Here is a 20,162-nt window from a genome sequence, read left to right on the forward strand (position 1 = left end):
CCTCTCTCTCCTCCTCCCACACTTGCACTCTGTCTCCCTCTCTCTCTCAAAAATAAACATTATAAAAAAAAAAATGATCAAACATGAACTAAGGTAACTAGGTGCAGTAATGAAAACATACCACTACAGGGGGACAAGAAGAGAAGAAATGGCATACTGATAAGATCAATAATGAACACAGTTTATAGTTCTGACAATATTGTCCAAGGATAATTATAGGACAATTTTCAATGGTGGACTTCAAAGACAAAGTCTAAGAATTAATTCTAATTTTATACAACATAAACATACTTGTGCATAAATAAAGGGAGTGCTTGCAAATGCAAAAGAAAACACATACTCTAAGACAGTTAATTCTAGAAAATAAATGAACTCCAAAATGCAAAGAAATTTTTAGAACCAGAAAGATTTTGTATGTGTGTTCTGTGACAACTCAAACATTAAATTCCTATCAAGTCCTCCCTGTTTCAACATTCATAACAAAAACACTGCAATTCTATGATTAAACACTGTTCTGCATAAACTTGGTCACTTAAAAGTGTTCTTAGACCATCAACAAAAAGAGCAGCAATTGCTATAACAAGTGGAACCCTAACGAAAGCCAATACCACACACACACACAAAATGGTTTACATTGCAAGATCCAAGAATGCTTAAATCATTTTTTCTTCTGAAATAATTTTTGGGGCACCTGGGTGGCTCAGTTGGTTAAGGGTCCTACTCTTGATTTTAGCTCAGGTCATGATCTTACGATTTGTGAAATGAAGCCCCTCATCGGGCTGTGGGCTAACAGCATGAAGCCTGCTTGGGATTCTTTCTCCCCACATCTCTCTCCAGCCCCCACCCCCATGCAAGCATGGGCTCCCCACTCTCTCTCTCAAACATTAAAAAAATTTTTTTTTATTAAATAAAAATGGGGCACCTGAGAATTCTTTCCAGTTCTAGAAATAAGATCATCTCAGCCTACCTTCCAAAGAGGGCCTTCATATCGTTTCAGTGCTTTGTAGATGACCTATTGAAAATATGTTTTCATTAAAAATGCCATCTATGTATTTCAGGAATTCAAAATCTTTTTCTAAAAATGATCATATGCATGTAGTCTATTACTACGTACCTTATTACCAATAAGAATGTGTTTCATTTCAGCACCCTGGGCAAGGTCAAGGGGTTTCTGATCTGTGTAAAACACAAGGAAACAAACCATCAAGAGCTTAATTGTATATAACATGGATACTGCCATTACAGCATGAATATTCTTTCACTATTCCAACAACCACACCTCTCTCTTCTCCCCCCACATTACCCACCTGAAGTTGCCATCTCAACTCTTTCTGGCTTCCATTTTGGTAGCTAACTACTAAGCCAGCCAGATTAGCCTCAGAACACTCTGTACAGGTTCTGTGATCCTTCAAGCCTTCTTATACTTTAAATCACTGAATTGGTTTCTCATGGCTACTAAAACAAAGTACCACAAACTTAATTGCTTCAAACAATACAGATTAATTCTCTTATAGTTTGGGAGATCAGAAATCCAAAATCAGTCTCACTAGGCCAAACTCAAGGTGTAGACATGACTGCATTCCTTCTGGAGGCTCTAGGGGAGAATCCATTGCCTTGCCCCTTGTCTGGTTTCTAAATTTTGTGTTTGTTTATTTTTGAGAGAGAGAGAGAGAGAGAGAGAGAGGGAGGGAGGGAGGGAGGGAGAGGGAGAGAGAGAGGTGAGGTGTGGGGGAAGGGACAAGAGAGAGGGAGACAAAGAATCTGAAGCAGGTTCTAGGCTCTGAGCTGTCAGCACAGAGACTGATGCAGGGCTCCAACTCAAACCGTGAGATCATGACCTGAGCTGAAGTCACTTAACCAACTGAGCCACCCAGGCACCCCTTTTCTGGTTTCTAGAAGCCACCTATATCCCTTGATTTGTGGTCCTCCCATCTTAATTAAAAGAATTTTTTTTATTTTTTTTATTTTTGAGAGAGACAGAGCATGAGCAGGGAAGGGGCAAAGAGGACTACACAGAATCCAAAGGCTGAGCCGTCAGCACAGAGCCCAACACAGGGCTCAAACTGTGGTCCTCCTATCTTTAAAGGGCATCACTCCAACCTCTGATTCCATCTTTACGTTTTCTTTCTCAATGTTCAGATTCTCCTTCCTCCTGCCTGTAAGGACAACTGTGATTACACAGCCCCCCATGATAATTCAGGATTATCTATCTCAAGATACTTAACTAATCACATCTTTAGGGGGCTGTCATTCAGCCTACCACAGCCACTCTTAAGCTGCTTCACCAGAGAACAGGTAGCAGAGAGAGATCATAAGCAAAGAGTGTGATGGTCCACAGTTGAGGACAAAAGAAAAAGTGATAATGGAGAATGAAACCAGCAAGGCATTATAGTAACTTTTGCAACCTTATTCATGCAAGCACCCTATGTTTTGCCAAACAACAAAAACAGAATTTGTTAAAAGTTACTTATTGAGCTTTGAAGTGAACAGGATGCTATATGAAATAAGGTCGCTTAAAAAAAAAAAAAAAAAAAAAAAAAAAAAAAAAAAAAAAACCCAAAAACCAGTCATGTTATAACTTGGGAGTAGAAAATGGCCCTTTCAAAGTAACATACCTGACCAGAACTCTGTTTATGCAGTGAGATAATATATTCTATCAAATAACCTTTTTATAAGTACCAAACACCTGGCATGTGTTGGGCAGTTTTTTGTATGAATTTCTCCTAATAAGGGTCTATTATGCACCAATTAATATTTTAGGCACTGGGGATTCAGCAGTGAACATGACAGAAAACATGGGAGGGGGGCAGGGAAGGCACAGAAAAAGGGAAATAGTAAATTAACAACAATTACATGCCAGATAAACTATGCTATGCTGATACTTTATAAGTGAATGATGTGACGGAGAATGACTAGGATAGCACTTTAGACTGGAGACTGGGCAACTGATCAGGGTAGGCCTTTGTGAGGAAAAGGTATTTAAATTGAAAGGAATGATCTAGGCTTGGGAAAATATAGGGAAAGGCATTCCAGTAGATGGAACAGCTAATGCAAAGGCCCTGAGGTAGAAAAAATTTAGTGGGCAAGAGAGGTAGAAAGAGAGGCAAAGAAGCGTATTACGCCAGGGCTTTGTAGGTCAGACCTTTCTGAGTCAGTACAAGGGGTATAGGTTATTATAAATATGATGAAAAGTCACTGAAGGGTTTTAAGAAAAACAGTACACTATCCAACTTACGTTTAAAACTCTATCAAAGTGTTAAAAAAATACTTAAAAGTATAACTGGGGAAATGCAAACTTTGGCTCCTTGATATTTTTTTAACAACTATGTTGAGATATAATTTACATACCATATAATTCACCCATTTCAAGTGTACAATTCAGTGGTTTTCAGTATATTCAGAGCTGTGCAACCATCATGTGATTACAGGTTTTTTTTTTATACCAAAAAATTTTTTTAAGATTTTATTTTTAAGTAATCTTTATACCCAACGTGGAGCTCAGACTTACAACCCTGAGACCAAGTGTCACATACTCTACTGATTGAGCCAGCTAGGAGCCCATACACTGAAATATTTATACACAAAAATAACGTAACTGGACAGTGGCCATTATTGAGACATGTCTGTCCTGGAGACAGAGAGATGGAGAGAGTGGGAGGGAGGGAGACATCAATTAATTCTATTATTATTTTTTAAGGCTTGATAATTTCCATAATAAAAACATTGTTTTTAAAGATCACCATGGCTACAGTGTGGAAAATGCCTTGTGAACGTGGGCAAGAGAAAAGTAGAGATAATATGTACAAAGCAATATCAATAGTCCAGGTGAAAGATAATGGTGGTTTGGACTGCAGAGTTAGTAGCAGAAAATGTGGAGAAAAATTCACAGGTTTCAGCTTCTAGAGGTAGATTTATAGGACTAATGGGTAAAACTTGGATTATATATTATTGCCTTAGTGGGGAAAAATTTTTTTAAAGTGTTAACTGAGAAATTAATAACCAGTTTAGGTTTTCTAGCTAGCATATAGGAAGAGGTCTTAAAAAAGGTCTGCCAACTGTTATTTTTATTCTATCTACAGGGCACTTTTGAGAAATTATTCCTTTAGGTGAAGAGGAGGAGAACAATGTGATTTCTTTCATGGAATTCTGCCCTAACACCAAAAATAAATTCTGAACTCCTGCCAACTAACTGAAATCCCAGCACCAAGCCTTCATTTCTAGATTCAGTGCCTAAAGTGCCTGGCAGACAGTAAGAATCAAATAAAATGCTTTCTGAACTGAATGAAATAGCCTCCCTACCTGGAGAAGCATCATAACCAGACACTTCAAAATCTCTTATCAAGCACAACAAAATAAAAAACAGAAATGATCCAATATTTACATTTGTATATGATATACATTTGTCCCTTAATGAAAACACTAAATGTCAACATTCCTCAAAGGAATTTACACAGAATGTAATTTCAATAACATACCAATGGTATTTTTACTAGGAACCTAAAAAAAAATTATTTTGAATGCCATCTGGGAGAATAAACAGATACGAATGTCAAAGAAAATCCTCAAAAGGGAAACTTTACCAGATATTAAAACACTACAAAAACAATCATTAAAAATGAGTTACTTGTGGGGCGGCTAGGTTGGTTAATCATCCAACTCTTGATTTTGGCTCAGGTAATGATCTCATGGTTCGTGGGTCTGAGCTTCATTGTCAGGCTCTGCGCTGGCAGCTCTGAGCCTGCTTGGGATTCTCTGTCTCCCTCTCTCTCTGCTCCCTCCTGCTCGCACTCTCGCAGAAATAAACATTAAAAAAAAAACTATTGGAAAAAGAGATACTTGCAAAAAAAGCAGATGAAGCAATGAAAGAAAATAGCAAACAGATTCTTAAAATGTAGGAGAAAGGTATAAAAAACAGAAAGGAAAGATTGCTTGATGAAGGATGTAAATAAAGGTAAGTGGTCAGCAATTTGAGAGCCTCACATCCTAACACTCTCACATAGCGTTTCCTATTCAAAACCCAGCAAGCACACCAACAAATGGGGCTGGGCCTCTGGCTACTTTCCTGACCTTTCCCCTCTCCCCAACTTGCCCTGCTCTAGGCACCCGGAAAGCTTTCTTCTTCAAATATGCAAAGCACTCTCCTCTCCAATCCCAGAGCTTTTACAGTTGCTTCCTTTGCTTTTCAATACTCTTCTACCAGATTTCCTCAAGGCTAGCTCCTGACTCACTGCAGCTCTGTGCTCAGGGAGGTCTTCCCTTACACCCTTTCCAAAACAACAGCCCCCTACCCCATGCCATCACTCTCTATCCCCTTCATCCTGTTTATTTTTCTGCACCTCACTGCTTGACATTATATGTGTATTTACACCTTATCTGTCTCCTCCCACTAGGATATAAGCTCCCAAAGTGTGGAAACTATCGGGTGTTGTTCACTGTTGGATCTCCAACATCTACAGATAGTTCTTGGCACAGAGTAGAGGCTCAGCATTTTTGCTTAATGACTGAATGTGATTACAGATAAGCTAGCAGAAAACAGACTCAACTATTTACTAAATCTCTAAGGCTAGAAGTGTTCAAAGAAACCAAAGAAGAGGATCAATAAATTTGAATAAAAATGGAAAACATCTTAAAAAAAAAAAAAACTGGGAAAATTTAGTCTTAGAAAATATAGAGATAGATTATCATCCATATTGTGGAGTTGTGGGTGGTAAGCTGTCTGAGCACTGCCCCTTCCACACCCCAAGGGGAAGGCCCTAGCAGCCATGTTTGTACCATAATGCCCCGCCCCCAGAGTTCCAGCTGACTGTATCAGAGGCAGATGTCTAACACAGCGGGTGCCATCAAATTATCTCCCACTGGAATTTAAAGCTGAGCTTAGGAGATCCTTGTCTACCGAACAGAGTTCAGCGCTGCCATCTTCTAGCATGCATGCTGAAAAATGGATCTGCTAAGAGGCAGAAATGAGACCAAGCAATGAGAAGGATACACACACAATGAGTGGCAATCTTCTTGGTTCCTAACAGCTTCCTGGTTCCTGATTCCATCCCTTCTGATGCCTGCTTTTCAATACCATGAGACACTTCTGTATTCTGATAATAATGTATGAACTTTCTTTTATTTACACTCTTGAGTTGGTATTAAACTTTATTTTTATTTTTTTAAATCTTTGAGAGTGAGCATGTGTGAGAGGGGGAAGGACAGAAAGAGAGACAGAAAGAATCCCAAGGCGCTGAATTGTCAGCGCAGAGTCCAGATGTAGGGCTCAATCCCATGAGACATGAGATTAGGACCTGAGCCAAAATCAAGAGCTGGATGCTAAACCAACTGAGCCACCCAGGTGCCAATATTTTAAACTTAAAAAAAAAAAAAAAAAGTCTAGTCTACCAGAGAATAACAGCTAAAAGGTAAATCTTTGTGGATTTTTGGGTCATAGGTGATTACACTTTGTTGGTGCCTTCATCTTCCTCATTTCGAACATAAACAAGCATTAGTTCTGCAGTTAAAAAAAACTGTTCTAATGTAGGTACTGAAAATAAATTAGAAAGTTATATAATATGCGAAAGAAACAGAGGTTGTATTTTAGTCATTTATGTTTTTCCTATTTTTAAAACTTTCTATAATGCAGACAATATCACCCTTATGACTTAAATACTTTTTCAGAAGGCTCCATCTTGACTTTTATCAAGGACACTTTAACACTTGGTTACTAATAAAACAACAGGATAAAAGTACATTTAAACACCAACAATTAAATTTTTCATGTTTACAGGGATATTGCCTCAGTTTAGACTGATATTTGCATGGGACTGTTAATTCTAGTTACATTGGAATGCTTTTTGAATCTAAATTTTCAAGGAAGAATCATTATAAACCACCACATAGAAAAACTATTCAAGTCTTTGGGAAGTTGGTAGAGACAGTAGGAATGATACCGTTAATATCAATTTGTTTTTTTCTTATTCTTTTAGCACTTTTTAGAATTATTCTGCTTAATTCCCAGCTAGGAAAATAACTTTGGTTTGTAACTAGTAATTAGCAGATAAAATTTAAATTCTGTACTGTAGTTGTTCCCATTGCTCTGTAGTTCATAGAGCCTATTAGGGAAGTCCTTTCCATATATCTGTACCTACCGTCCATTACTTTTAAAAGCTGATCTGTCAAAAAAAGCCTGAAAAGACCACAAATACATGGAGGTTAAACAACATGCTACTAAACAATGAATGGGTAAAACAGGAAATCAAAGCAATTAAAAATACTTGGAAAAAAATGAAAATGAAAACACAATGGTCCAAAACCTTGGGGATGAAGCAAAAGTGGTCCTAAGAGGGAAGTATATAACAATACAGGCCTACCTCAAATAGACAACCTAACCTTACACCTAAAGGAGAAAAAGAACAAATTAAGCCAAAGTCAGCAGAAGGAAGGAAATATTACAGATTAGAGCTGAAATAAATGATAGAGATTTTTAAAAAATTTTTAATGTTTTATTTTTTGAGAGACAGAGTGTGTGAGCAGAGGAGGGACAGAGAGAGGGAGACACAGAATCCAAAGCAGGCTCTGGGCTCTGAGCTGTCATCACAAAGCCTGAAGTGGGGCTTGAACCCACAAATGCAAGATCATGACCTGAACCAAAGTCGGACACTCAACCGACTGAGCCACACAGGCACCCCTAGGAATTAAAAAAAAAGAAAAAAAAGAAATTAAAAAAAAAAAAAAAGAAAAAAAGAATGAAATCAGAGCTGGTTCTCTGAAAATAAATTAATAGATAAACATCTAGCCAGACTTATTAAAAAGAAAAGAGAAAGGACCCAAATAAACACAAACGAAAGAGGAGAACTACAACAACACAGAAATACAAACAGTTACAACAGAATATTCTGAAGAACTATAGGCCAACAAATGGAACAACCTAGAAGAAATGGATAAATGCCTAAAAATATATAAATTACCAAAACTGAAACAGTAAGATACAGAAAATTTGAACAGACTGATTACCAGCAAAGAAATTCAATCAGTAATCAAAAACCTCCCAAGAAACAAAAGTCCAGGACCAGACAGCCTCACAGGCAAATTCTATCAAACCCTTAAAGAGGAGTTACTACATATTCTTCTCAAACTATTCCAAAAAGTAGAAGAGGAAGGAAAATTTCCAAATTCATTCTACAAGGCCAGCATTACCCTGATACCACAACCAGATAAAGACACCACTAAAAGAGAACTATGAGCCAATATCCCTGATGGACATAGATGCAAAAATGCTCAGTAAAATACTCGCAAAGCAAATCCAATAATACTTTTAAAAAAATCATTCATGGGGTACCTGGGTGGCTCAGTTGGTTAAGTGTCTGACTCCAACTCAGGTCATGAACTCACAGTTTGTGAGTTCAAGCCCTGCTCTAGGCTCTATTCTGACAACTCAGAGCCTGGAGCCTGCTTCCAATTCTGTGTCTCCCTCTCTCTCTGCCCATCTCCTGCTCGCACTCTGTCTCTGTCTCTCTCTCTCTCTCTCTCTCTCAAAAATAAACATTAAAAAAATAATTTTAAAAAATCATTCACCATCAAGTGAGATTTACTCCCAGGATGCAAGGGTGGTTCAATATTCACAAATCAATCAACATGATAAATCACATTAATAACACATGTAAAGAACCATATGATCCTCTCAATAGACGCAAAAAGAGCATTTGACAAAGTACAGCATCCATTCATGATAAAAACCTTCAACAAAGTAGGTTTAGAGGGAACATACCTCAACATAAGAAAGGCTGTATATGAAAACCCACAGCTCACATCATCCTAAATGGGGAAAAACTGAGAGGTTCCCCGCTAAGGTCAGGAACAAGACAAGGATATCTATCCACTCTCATCACTTTTATTCACATAGTCCAGAAAGTCCCAGTCACAGTATTTAGACAACAAAAGGAAATAAGAGGCATCCAAATCAGGAAGGAAGAAGTAAAACTTTCGCTATTTGCAGATGACATGATACTATATATAGAAAACCCTAAAGACTCTACCAAAAAACTATCAGAACTGATACACAAATTCAGTAAAGTCACAGGATACAAAATAAATGTACAGAAATTTGATACATTTCTATACACCAATAATGAAGCAGCAGAAAGGGAAATTAAGCAATCAATCCCATTTACAATTTCACCAAAAGCAGTAAATACCTAGCAATAAACTTAACTAAAGAGGTGAAAGACCTGTACTCTAAAAACTACAAAATGCTGATGAAAGAAACTGAAGAAGACACCAAGAAACCAGAAAATATTCCATGCTCATGAACTGGAAGAACAAATATCATTAAAATGTCTATACTACCCAAAGCAATCTATATATTTAACACAATCCTTATCAAAATACCAACAGCATTTTTCACAAAGCCAGACCAAGTAATCCTAAAATCTGATGGAACCACAAAAGACCTCATATGGCCAAAGTGACCTTGAAAATGAAAAGGCTGGAAGCATCACAATTCTGGACTTCAAGTTACAAAGCTGTAGTGATCAAAACTGTAGAGTATTGCACAAAACAACACACACACAGATCAAAAGAACAGAACAGAAAACCCAGAAACGAAGCCACAATTATATGGTTAATTAATCTTTGACAAAGGAGGAAAGGATATACAATAGGAAAAAGAATGTCTCTTCAACAAATGGTGTTGGGAAAACTGGAGAGCAACCTACAAAATAATGAAACTAGACCACTTTCATACACCATACACAAAAAATAAACTCAAAATGGATTAAAGATCTAAAGACCTGAAACCATAAAAACTCTAGAACACAGGCAGTAACTTATTTGACATTGGCCATAGCAATTCCTTTCTAGATAGGTCTCCTGAGACAAGGGAGACAGAAGCAAAAATAAGCTATTGGGACTTCATCAAAGTAAGAGGCTTCTGAACAGCAAAGGAAATGATCAACAAAACTAAAAGGCAGGGCACTTGGGTGATGCAGTTGGTTAAGCATCCAACTCTTGATTTTGGCTCGGGTCATGATCTCACGGTTCATGAGTTTGAGCTTCACAATGGGCTCTGTGCTGGCAGCATGAGGCCTGCTTTGGATTCTTTCTCTGCCCCTCCCCTGTTTGCATGCTTGCTCTCCCTCCCTCTCCCTGTCCCTCTCAAAATAAATAAACATTTAAAAAAAACCCCAAAAGACAATCTACAGAATGGGAAAAGATATCTGCAAATGACATACCTGATAAAGGTTTAGTAAATATATAAGCAGCCAAAAAACAAATATCCAATTTAAAAATAGTAAGATGTGAACAGACATATCTCCAAAAAAGACATCCAGATGGCCAACAGACACATGAAAAGATGCTCAACATCACTCATCATCAGGGAAATGAAAATCAAAACTAACATGAGACATCACCTTACACCTGTCAGAATGGCTAACATCAACAACACAAGAAACAGGCATTGGCGAGGATGTGGAGAAAGGGGGAACCCTCTTTCACTGCTAGTGGGAATGCAAACTGGTACAGCCACACTGGAAAAAAACTGTATGGAGTTGCTCAAGAAGTTAAAAATAGAACTACCCTATGATCTAGCAATTGCACTAGTAGGTATTTACTCAAAGAATAATAATAAAATACTAATTCAAAAAGGATACATGCACCCCAATGTTTATAGCAGCATTATCTACACTAGCCAAATTATGGCAACAGCCCAAGTATCCCTTGATTGATGAACGGATTAAGCAGACATGGTATGTGTGTGTATACACATACACACTCAATGGATTATTACTCAGCCATAAAAAAGAATGAAACCTTTCCATTTGTGACAACATAGATGGAGCTAGAGAATATTATGCTCAGCAAAATAAATCAGAGAAAGACAAATACCATATGATTTCACTCATAATGTGGAACTTAAGAAACAAAACAAACATGCAAAGGGGAAAAAAGAGAGAGAGAGAGGCAAACCAGAAAACAGACTCTTAACTATAAAGAACAAACCGATGGTTACCGGGGGGGGGGGGGGGGGGGATAGGTGAGGGGGTAGGGATTAAAGAGGGCACTTGTGATGAGTACTGGGTGTTATAGGTGTTGAATCACTAAATTGTATACCCAAAACTAATATTACACTATGTTAACTAGAATTTAAATAAAAGTTAACAAAAATTAGGCTTCAATGTTAAATCGCTAATGGCTACTAACTTTAAAAGGGAATTATATGGGCGCCTGGGTGGCTCAGTCGGTTGAGCATCCGACTTCAGCTCAGGTCATGATCTCACACTCCATGAGTTCGAGCCCCGTGGAGTCTGATTCAGATTCTGTGTCTCCCTCTCTTTCTCTGCCTCTCCCCTGCTCATGCTCTCTCAAAAATAAAAACATTAAAAAAAATTTAAAAAAATTAAAGGGAATTATAATTCTTTTTCCAGCTTTATTGTTCTTCACCATTATTCAATGGGTATTATCATTCTCATGCATATCTTTCTACTTTCATTATATAGAAATGTATTCATAAAGTACTTTTAAATGTTAAATATGGGTATTAATGTTAAAATAAGGGTATACTGTATCATTCTGCAACTTCCTTTAACACTGTTTTCCTTTATTCACTTGACACACGTAGCTCCTATTTTTTCTATTTTAGGATTGCTGCAAGTATTAAGTCAAACCAGTTTATTTAAGTGCATAGGGCTTATCTCCACTTTTTCACTATTTTAAGGAGAATGAAACATCATAGTACATATCCCCTTGTAGTTATGTGAATGTTTTTTCAATGGAATGCATTTTAATTTAGGTTTATACCTCTACGTGAAGCCTTTAGTCAGGTACTTTTCTACCATTCACAGATCTTTGGAGTGTCTGAACCTTTTTAAACTTGAATTATCTTCCCGTTGAGTTATAAGGGTTCTGTATATACCCCAGAAACAAGTCTGTTGTTATGTAGGTTTTCCCAATATTTTCTCCCATACAATAGCTTGCATTTTCATTTTCCTAACAATGCCTTTTGAGGAACAAAATTTTATGACTTTGATAATGTCCAACTTATCTGTATTCTATATTCATACTTGTTATATGCTTAAGAAATCTTTGCAAAACCCAAGTTAACTCAAAACCATAAAAATCTAGAAGGAAATAAATCTTAACTCTTATATTATTTTCTGTGATTTTGGAGATTGTTATCCAACTCTTCTAATATCATGTTAAAAATTTATTCTTTCCCCACTGATGGCCGTGAGACTTTAGTCAAGGCAAATCAATTCTCTGTATTTGTAGGTTGCTGTCTGGACTCCCTCCTGTTCCAGAGATCAATTGATTGATCGATCTGTTTTCACACGGTCCTGAAATTAGGTTATATGATGGTTCATTTTATGGGTCAACTTAAACAGGCTAAAAAATGCCCAGATAGCTGGTAAAATATTTCTAAGTGTGCCTGCAAGGGGGTTTCTGGATGAGATTAGCTTTTGAACCAGTGGACTAGTAAAGAAGATCTGCCCTCACCAATGTGTGTGGGCATCATCCAATCTACTGAGGGCCTAAATAGAACAAAAAGGCAAAGGAAGGATGAATTCTGTCATTTCTTGAGCTGAGACTCTTTCTCATTCTGCCTTCTGACATTGGAGGTCCTGATTCTCTGGCTTTTGGATTCAAAGACTTGCTCCAGTAGCCTCTCTGGTCTCAGGCTTCAGACTGAATATCACCACCAGCTTTCTTGGTTTGCCAGTTTGCAGACAGTGTATCGTGGCAGATCTCTGCCTCCAAAATCATATATAAGTTTATATGTAACTAACTGTTTTTCTCTTGGAAAACCCTGACAACAAAGTAGCCGAGGACTTCTAATTCTGTTCTTTTTCAAGTTGTTTTGGGTACACTAGGTCCTTCCAAATAAAATTTATAATCAATTTGTCAATTTCTACAAAAAAGCCTGAGTTTTGGACTCGTATTGCACCAAACTGCTAGATCCATTTGGTGAAGACCCATCTTATCAACGTCGAGACTTTTTTTTTACATTTTTATTTAAATTCCGGTTAGTTAACATACAGTGTTACTAGTTTCAGGTGTTACACTAACTTAACACTTCCATACAACACCCTGTGCTCATCACAAGCTCCCTTGCCTGAGGAGACATCTTCAGAAAAATGTTGTGAAGGTCAATGTCAAGGAAAGTACTGCCTATGTATTCGAGGAATTTTGTGGTTTCAGAGCTCACATTTAGGTCTTTAACCCATTTTATTCTTGTGTATGGTATTAGAAAGTGGTCCAGTTTCATTCTTTTCCATGTAGCTGTCCAGTTTTCCCAACACCATTTATTGAAAAGACAACCTTTTCCCCATTTTGTGCCTCCCCTGTCATAGATAACCATGTGAGTGTGGGTTTATTTCTGGGCTCTCTATTCTGTTCCTCTAATCCATGTGTCTGTTTTTGTGCCAGTATCATGCTGCTTTGATTACGACAGTTTTGTAGTAGATCTTGAAATCTGGAATTGTGTTACCTCCAGAGTTTTTCTTCTTTCTCCAGATTGCTTTGGCTTTTTAGGGTTTTTTGTGGCTCCATAGGATTATTCTAGTTCTGTGGGAAAGGTTGGTATTTTGACAGGGATTACATTAAATCTGTAGATTGCTTCAGGTAATTAATATATTTAAATATTTCAAGCCCTAATCCAGGAGCATGGAATATCTTTCCATTTGTTTGTATCATCTTCAATTTTTTTTAATCAGTGTTTTACTTTAAGTATAGGTCTTTCACCTCCTTGGTTAAGTTTATTCCTAGACATTTTATTCTTTTTGGTGCAATCGTAAAGGGGATTATTTTCTTAATTTCTCTGCTACTTGATTATTATACAAATGTGATAGATTTATGTGTATTCATTTGGTATCCTGCACCTTTACTGAATCATTTGTCAGTTTAGGTAGTTTTCTGATGGAGTGTTTAGAGTTTATATATATTCTGTCATGTCATCTGCAAATAGTGAAAGTTTTACTTCTTCCTTACCAATCTGGATGTCTTTTCTTGTCTTGTGGCTAGAACTTCCAGTACTATGTTGAATAAAAGTGGTCAGAATGGACATCCTTGTCTTGTTCCTGACCTTAGAAGAAAAGTGCTCAGTTTTTCACCATTGAGATGTTAGCTATGGGTTTTCCATATAAGGCCTTTATTATGTGGAGGTATATTCCCTTGAGATTTCTTAAAAATTTTTATGTGAATGATCAGATTACCTATAAAGAGTTCTGTTTCTTCTTTTTCAGTCTGAATACTTTTTTCTTTTTATTTATTTTTTTGCTTTATTGCATTAGCTAAGACTTCCAATACAGTGTTATTAGGAACAGAGAGGGGAAGGTAAATCTAGTCCCTGTAACTGTATTATGGCCAAAAACAGAAACCTCTCCTGATGCTTTAAAGTTTATATTGCACTTTTAGGTTTAAACCAGCTGGAATTTAGTATCCAATATGCAACAGGTGTCTAAAATGACCTATTACTCTGTGGCTCGCTATTTGCCCCAGGATTGTTTACTCAGTTCTTTCCTCATCCACTTATCACGCCACCTTTGTCATCTGTCAAGTTCTCATATGTATATGTTTTAACTTCCAAACTATCTGGTCTGTTCACCTTCATCTACCCTGAACCAATACCTCACTCAGTGATCCTATCCATTCTATTATTTTAAATAATTTTACATCCTGAAAATTCCCAAATTTATCTCCACCCAGACCTCTCTTCTAAACACAAACTTCTATACCCGACTGTCTCACTTGAATTGTAGAATAGGATTTCAAATTTTTTATGCCTTAAAAACCAAACTCCTAATTCTTAGCCATTGCTAGCCTACCCTTCCCTGCAGTCTCACCCTTTGTAGTAACTGGAAATTCCATTTTTTCAGGTCCTCGACTCAAACACTGTCGAGTCACCCTCAATTCTGGTCTTTCTCTCACACCTCATGTATCTAAGCCATCAGAAAATCCTGACCACTCTGCCTTCAAATTATGTTTAAAAAAATCTAACCATTAACAACCATTTTTACTGCCACTATCCTGATCCAAGCCAATTTCCTCTCACCTGAATAGCCTAACTGATTCCCTCCTAGGATCTATTTTCACAACAATCAGCGATCACTTTTCAGGACCTACATCTGACCATATCACTGCTGCATCCTAAACCCTCCTATACCTTCCCATCTCACACAGAGTAAGAGCCACAATTCTTACAATAACCCACAAAGCCTTTCTTCATCCATGTCCCTCTGCCTCTTTAACCTCTTCCAACTGCCCTCCTCCTCTCACTCTACTCTGGACATATTGGTTGGCTTTTCTTTTTTTTTTTTTTTTATTTTATTTTTTAATATATGAAATTTACGGTTGGCTTTTCATGACACACATCATATACACTCTCTGCCTCCTCTGCTTGGGACCATCCTCACTGCCCAGATACTGACACTGCTTGTTCCTTCACTTAAGAGTCGTAATTACCATTCTAACAGAGATTCTCCTGCCATCTTTCACAAAGCAGCAATGATCTATACACCCAGCACACTCTCAATTCTCCTTCCTTGCCTCCCCCCCTCCCCCGCCCCCCAGCACCAATCTCATCTGACATATTTTTTTTTTATTGGCCCTCTCCTATTAGAACGTAAGCTCCACAAAAGCAGGGATTTTTTTTCTTCACTGCTCTAGATCCCTAGCCCCTGGAATAGTAGCTAGCATATAAACACTTTGTTGAATAAATGTTTTACATCCCATAGGTTCATTAGTCTTTTTATCCAGCAGGACAACTCCCCCTGCTTCTCTTCCATTTTAAAATCCACTACACTGGACTTTTCCATATAAATGAGAGTTAGCTAGTCAAGACCTATGAAAACCCTTTGAAGGTTCTGGCTGGGATTGCTTTCAATTAACTTGGAGAGAACTGTTAGCTTTTTGATGTTGAGTTCCCCTTCCCCCAAACATGGCCGGTCTCTCCATTTTTAGGTCTTCTTTTAGGTCTTCAGTTGTGTTGGTAATTGCTGCCATAAACAACCAAGCATCCTTTATCAAATATGTTCCCTTTTTTTGCTGTTACCAAAGCATTGCTTTTTTGAAAAAATTACATTTTCTGTCACAATTAAATCTTCAAGCTCCTTTTCTATTGCTTTAGTCCTCCTTAACTTTACAAACATGCTTAAATCTCTCTGCCTAAAACATCTTCCTCTTGGCCACAGAACCATTCCTTCTGTTCTTAAATACTGCAGAGAAGCAGTGCTGCCTCAGCTTCCTCATTTCCTACTCCATCCTTAACCACGCATCTAGCTGTTGCTCAACTACCAGCGGAAACCACCCTTTCAGAAAGGACCCCTGGGCACCGAGTCACTGAGTTCCACAGCCTTGCCTCAGTGTTTATATCTTCTTCAGTCTAAGTTGCACATGACAATGAATACACCCCACCCCTTCACTCCACATTTTATGTCTTCCATTGGCTCCATGGAACTTGTATTTCCCTCACAGCTCCTGAGTGCTCCCCCTTCACTATTCCCTGGTTTCTCTTATTCCAGGAAGAACTTATATCTATCCTAGAGATACAGGGAAAGCCTCTCTGGTGAAAATAGTTTGACATAACTCTTAGAGTGAGACTAGGGCTTACCACATGGACAAATAGAAAAAGGACATTTCCAGCAGAGAAAAAAGCATACGCAGGTTGGGGACAGCATGGTTAACCAGAGACTCAACACTTTGTTATGTCTAGAGCTTTTATATCCAATACAATAGACACTAATCACATGTGGTTATTCAGTGCTTGAAATGTGCCTAGTTCAAACTGAGATGTTAAGCGTAAAACACATGCCAGATTTCAAAGACTTAATATCCAAAAGGGGATGTAAAGTCTCAGTATTCTCATTGATTACGTGTTGACGTATTTTGAATAAATTGCTTTAAATAAAATACATTATTAAAATTAATTTCATCAGTTTCTTTTTACTTTTTAAATGTGGCTACTAGAAAACTTAAAATTATATACGTGGTTCTCATTATCCATCTATTGGATAGTGCCGGTCTACAGCATATGGGCCAAAAGAAGGGAAGAGAGCAGAAAATTCGATCATTAATTTTCTTTTTCCTTTCTACTCCCACTGATGTCAATAAAAATTCAGGCCCTAATTAAAGCACCTCCTCTCTCCACTGCTCACCTATTTATCATGATCCCCTGAACTTCCAAATTAAGGGGTAAAATAGTCTGCCATATTAAGGTTTTCCACTATGCAAGCCTAATCTGCATTTATAGGATTATCTGGTACTGTCCCCCTTCATGTGTAGGGATATGCCAAACTGAGGATGTCACCTAAAACTTTACTTGAATTTTTTATCTTAATGCCTTTGCTCATAATCTCTCTGCTTAGAATGTCCTTTCCAAAATTTAATGATATTCTGTTTATGTTTAAAAAGAAAAAAAAATACAGTGGGACCTTTTGTTAGAGATACAAGTATTTAGAATAATTAAAAAAAAATCCTAGTAGGGCTTCAGAGTCTATATTAAGTATCTATTCCTTCACGAAGCCATCTCTAACTACTCAAATCTTCAACACGCAACATGTAGAAGGTGTGTGCTACACATTACTCTAGGTCCTAGGAAAACTAGACAGGAGAATATCAGCCCCGCCTTTAGGAATTCAGTCTCATGAGATACAGCTATATAAATCAACAACTACCATGGAGTGTGATTTAGCAAACAATGGAGGTGAGCACAGGGTCCTGGTGGACTACTAACAAGTCAAGTCCTAATCCAGGTTGATGGTAGGCAGAGGGAAGCATCCTAAATAGTGATAATGGCCCTAATGCGATGTTCCCCCTTTGAATACCCGAGACACCTTTTGTAGCTTCTCTTGGGGTTATCTGATCCCATCTCTGATACTGTTATGCATAGAGTCAACACTCATTACCTGTACATTTGATATTTGCAGATTTGCCTATTGCTAAAATTTATCTGTAACCTCAAAATCAATACTTATCGCAATTTCTCAGTCATTCACAGGCACATCAAAAGTGGTGAAAAATTTGAGTCTTCTCAGGCGCATATTCCCAGCTGAGTTAGAAAAAGGTGATGCTCTGCTTGTTTCAGCTCTCATAGGTAAACAAATGTCCACATCATAGTCTATCCAGGGCCGCATTTTCACATTTTGTTTGCTTTTTGTTGGTGACTTCACTATTGAAACGGGCTGCCAAACATAGTACTGAATTATTATATAGTGCTGTTCCTAAGTGCAAGAGGGCTGTGATATGCTTTATGGAAAATATATGTGTAGCAGACAAGCTCTATTGAGGCATGAATGACAGTGCTGTTGGCAGTAAGCTCTGTTAATGGATTAACAATATATATTAAAGGTGTTTTTAAATAGAAATACACACATAAACAAGGGTATGTATTAATCAGTATAAAAATGTTGTGACCAGAACCTCTCAAGAACCCAACTCTATTTTTCCCCCAGGAGTTAAATAACACGAATCAACTGTACTCTCTTTCCTCGAGGGAGTAACTCTATCTTAATCACAACTTCCTCCTAAGGAATAGGTATTATTATACAGTTAACTCTTAACTAGGAAGGGAATTAGTAAGTTTTTTTCTTTTGTGTGAATGCCTGGACTTCAAAATTAAGTAGGGGCCATATAGTTTAACAAAGGCTGGATCCTAACACAAAACAATTTTATATGGCATTAACTTATTTTTATAGTTCCAAAATGACCAACAATGGCTTTTACCAACATGCTTACCATTTTTGTTCTTCAAATTTGGGTCTGCTCCACTTTTTAGAAGCTTTAAGGCACATTGCTTATGAGCCCGGTAAGCTGCACAGTGCAAGGGTGTATTTCCTAACTGATCCGAACAATTAACATCAGGAGGATTGGGCCTGTTGAGCTAACAAATGAAAAATGCAATGCAGAATTATATATCAAAGATGGATTTTCTCCCTTAAAACACAGGAAGGTGTAACTGATGTTCAGGTGGACCCTCCAACTATAGAACCAGGTGAACACCAGAGCTCTAGGATGCTAGACAGTCAGTGGCTTCTTGTTTCCTAAAACCAGCAAATCTATGTCACTTGCCATGCTCGTCCTCAAGGTGCCATGAAATCTTGGGTCCCACATTCCCCTGACAACAGACACCACACACTACACCAGTGCCACCCCACCCACTCCTGGACATTAAGATTTCACTAAGATTGGCTCACTTATACCCATTTTGTGATTCATACTCGTGACAGCAAAAATATACACCAGTCTACCACAGACATTCAGAAGAGTTAAAACCATAAAGGTTAAATGTGTTAAAGTTCTACTGAATTTGTTGTTCCCAACTGACTATTTTAAAAACTTCCTTATACAGTCTCCATTTCACAAAGATTAAAAAATGTTTTAGGTACTTTACTTGGAAACCAAAGAGGTCTTTTCAAATGAAAAGGCTGAAATAACTTTAAAGCAAATGGCAATGCTTCATTCTTCAATTTAGAACAAATTTAGTTCCATGTTTAATGAGACTACGTGGGAAATAGACACTGGAAAGTAGGTCTCCAAAAGGAAAAAAAAAATGGGTAAAGCTTTCAATCTGTTCTGACATGATATGAATATTCCCAAGTATTATCACATATTTGTACGTTACTTTCTAAAAGTGTAGCATACCCTTCAGAAATGATTGCTTATCACAATTAGAGAAATTTGTTCCTTTATAGGATCTTACATATTATGTTTCAATTTAAATTGGCTTAATTTGAAAAAAAAACAATTGTCTTACATAATGTATTCACCTTGAAAAATCAGATTCTTAATTTATCAGATTTTCACAGTAGGGAGTGGGGACATAAATCACAAATTCATAGAAAACAATCCTTAAAATGTATCTTGCTTAAACTATTATATGCCAAGTGCTTTCAGATATTTAAGGACTTTTGTACTACTATTACAATCTCAAGTATTTTAGCCCTGCAATTTGACTACATTATGAAGTGTTAACGTAAAGTTACAATTTTCCTGAAGGGTAAAGAACTAAGACATGTTGTTTTACCAGAGCTAGGAGTTCTGCTGTTCTGCCTTCTCTCGCTGCTGCTAAAAGTTCTTCTTCAAGCTTTCTTTGTTGAGTCCTTTCTACAGCTGCAAAAGGAAAGTATATGTTACTCTACTTCTAGTCAGTATCCTATTAGCAACGTCATTAAAAGGATGTATGAATAAAG

The 20,162-nt window shown here is 37.4% G+C and overlaps 1 protein-coding gene and 1 long non-coding RNA gene across 7 annotated transcripts in view; one reads left to right on the top strand and one right to left on the bottom strand.

Annotated features, from left to right (window-relative positions):
* OSBPL1A (oxysterol binding protein like 1A) overlaps positions 1-20,162 on the bottom strand; it is a 265,761-nt gene that overhangs the window by 164,805 nt on the left and 80,794 nt on the right. For all 3 annotated transcript variants that reach the window (XM_078435369.2, XM_078435368.2, XM_078435370.2), the window contains exons 6-9: positions 19,997-20,082; positions 18,709-18,853; positions 1,115-1,176; positions 968-1,012 (exon numbers count right to left, since the gene is read on the bottom strand). In XM_078435369.2, the coding sequence (XP_078291495.1) occupies positions 968-1,012; positions 1,115-1,176; positions 18,709-18,853; positions 19,997-20,082 (338 nt within the window). The remainder of the gene's footprint in view (positions 1-967; positions 1,013-1,114; positions 1,177-18,708; positions 18,854-19,996; positions 20,083-20,162) is intronic.
* The window catches only part of LOC132665861 (uncharacterized), a 68,293-nt gene that overhangs the window by 33,385 nt on the left and 14,746 nt on the right, over positions 1-20,162 (top strand). For 2 of the 4 annotated variants that reach the window (XR_013551252.2, XR_013551255.2), the window contains one exon: positions 4,080-4,374. The exons of the other annotated variants lie outside the window; for them this stretch is intronic. This is a non-coding gene — a long non-coding RNA (uncharacterized LOC132665861). Of the gene's footprint in view, positions 1-4,079; positions 4,375-20,162 lie in introns of those variants that run through there. 4 annotated transcript variants of the gene reach the window in all.

The sequence above is a fragment of the Panthera onca genome, chromosome D3, assembly GCF_046562875.1.
Source record: "Panthera onca isolate mPanOnc1 chromosome D3, mPanOnc1 haplotype 2, whole genome shotgun sequence".
In the NCBI taxonomy this organism is placed as follows: Eukaryota; Metazoa; Chordata; class Mammalia; order Carnivora; family Felidae; genus Panthera; species Panthera onca.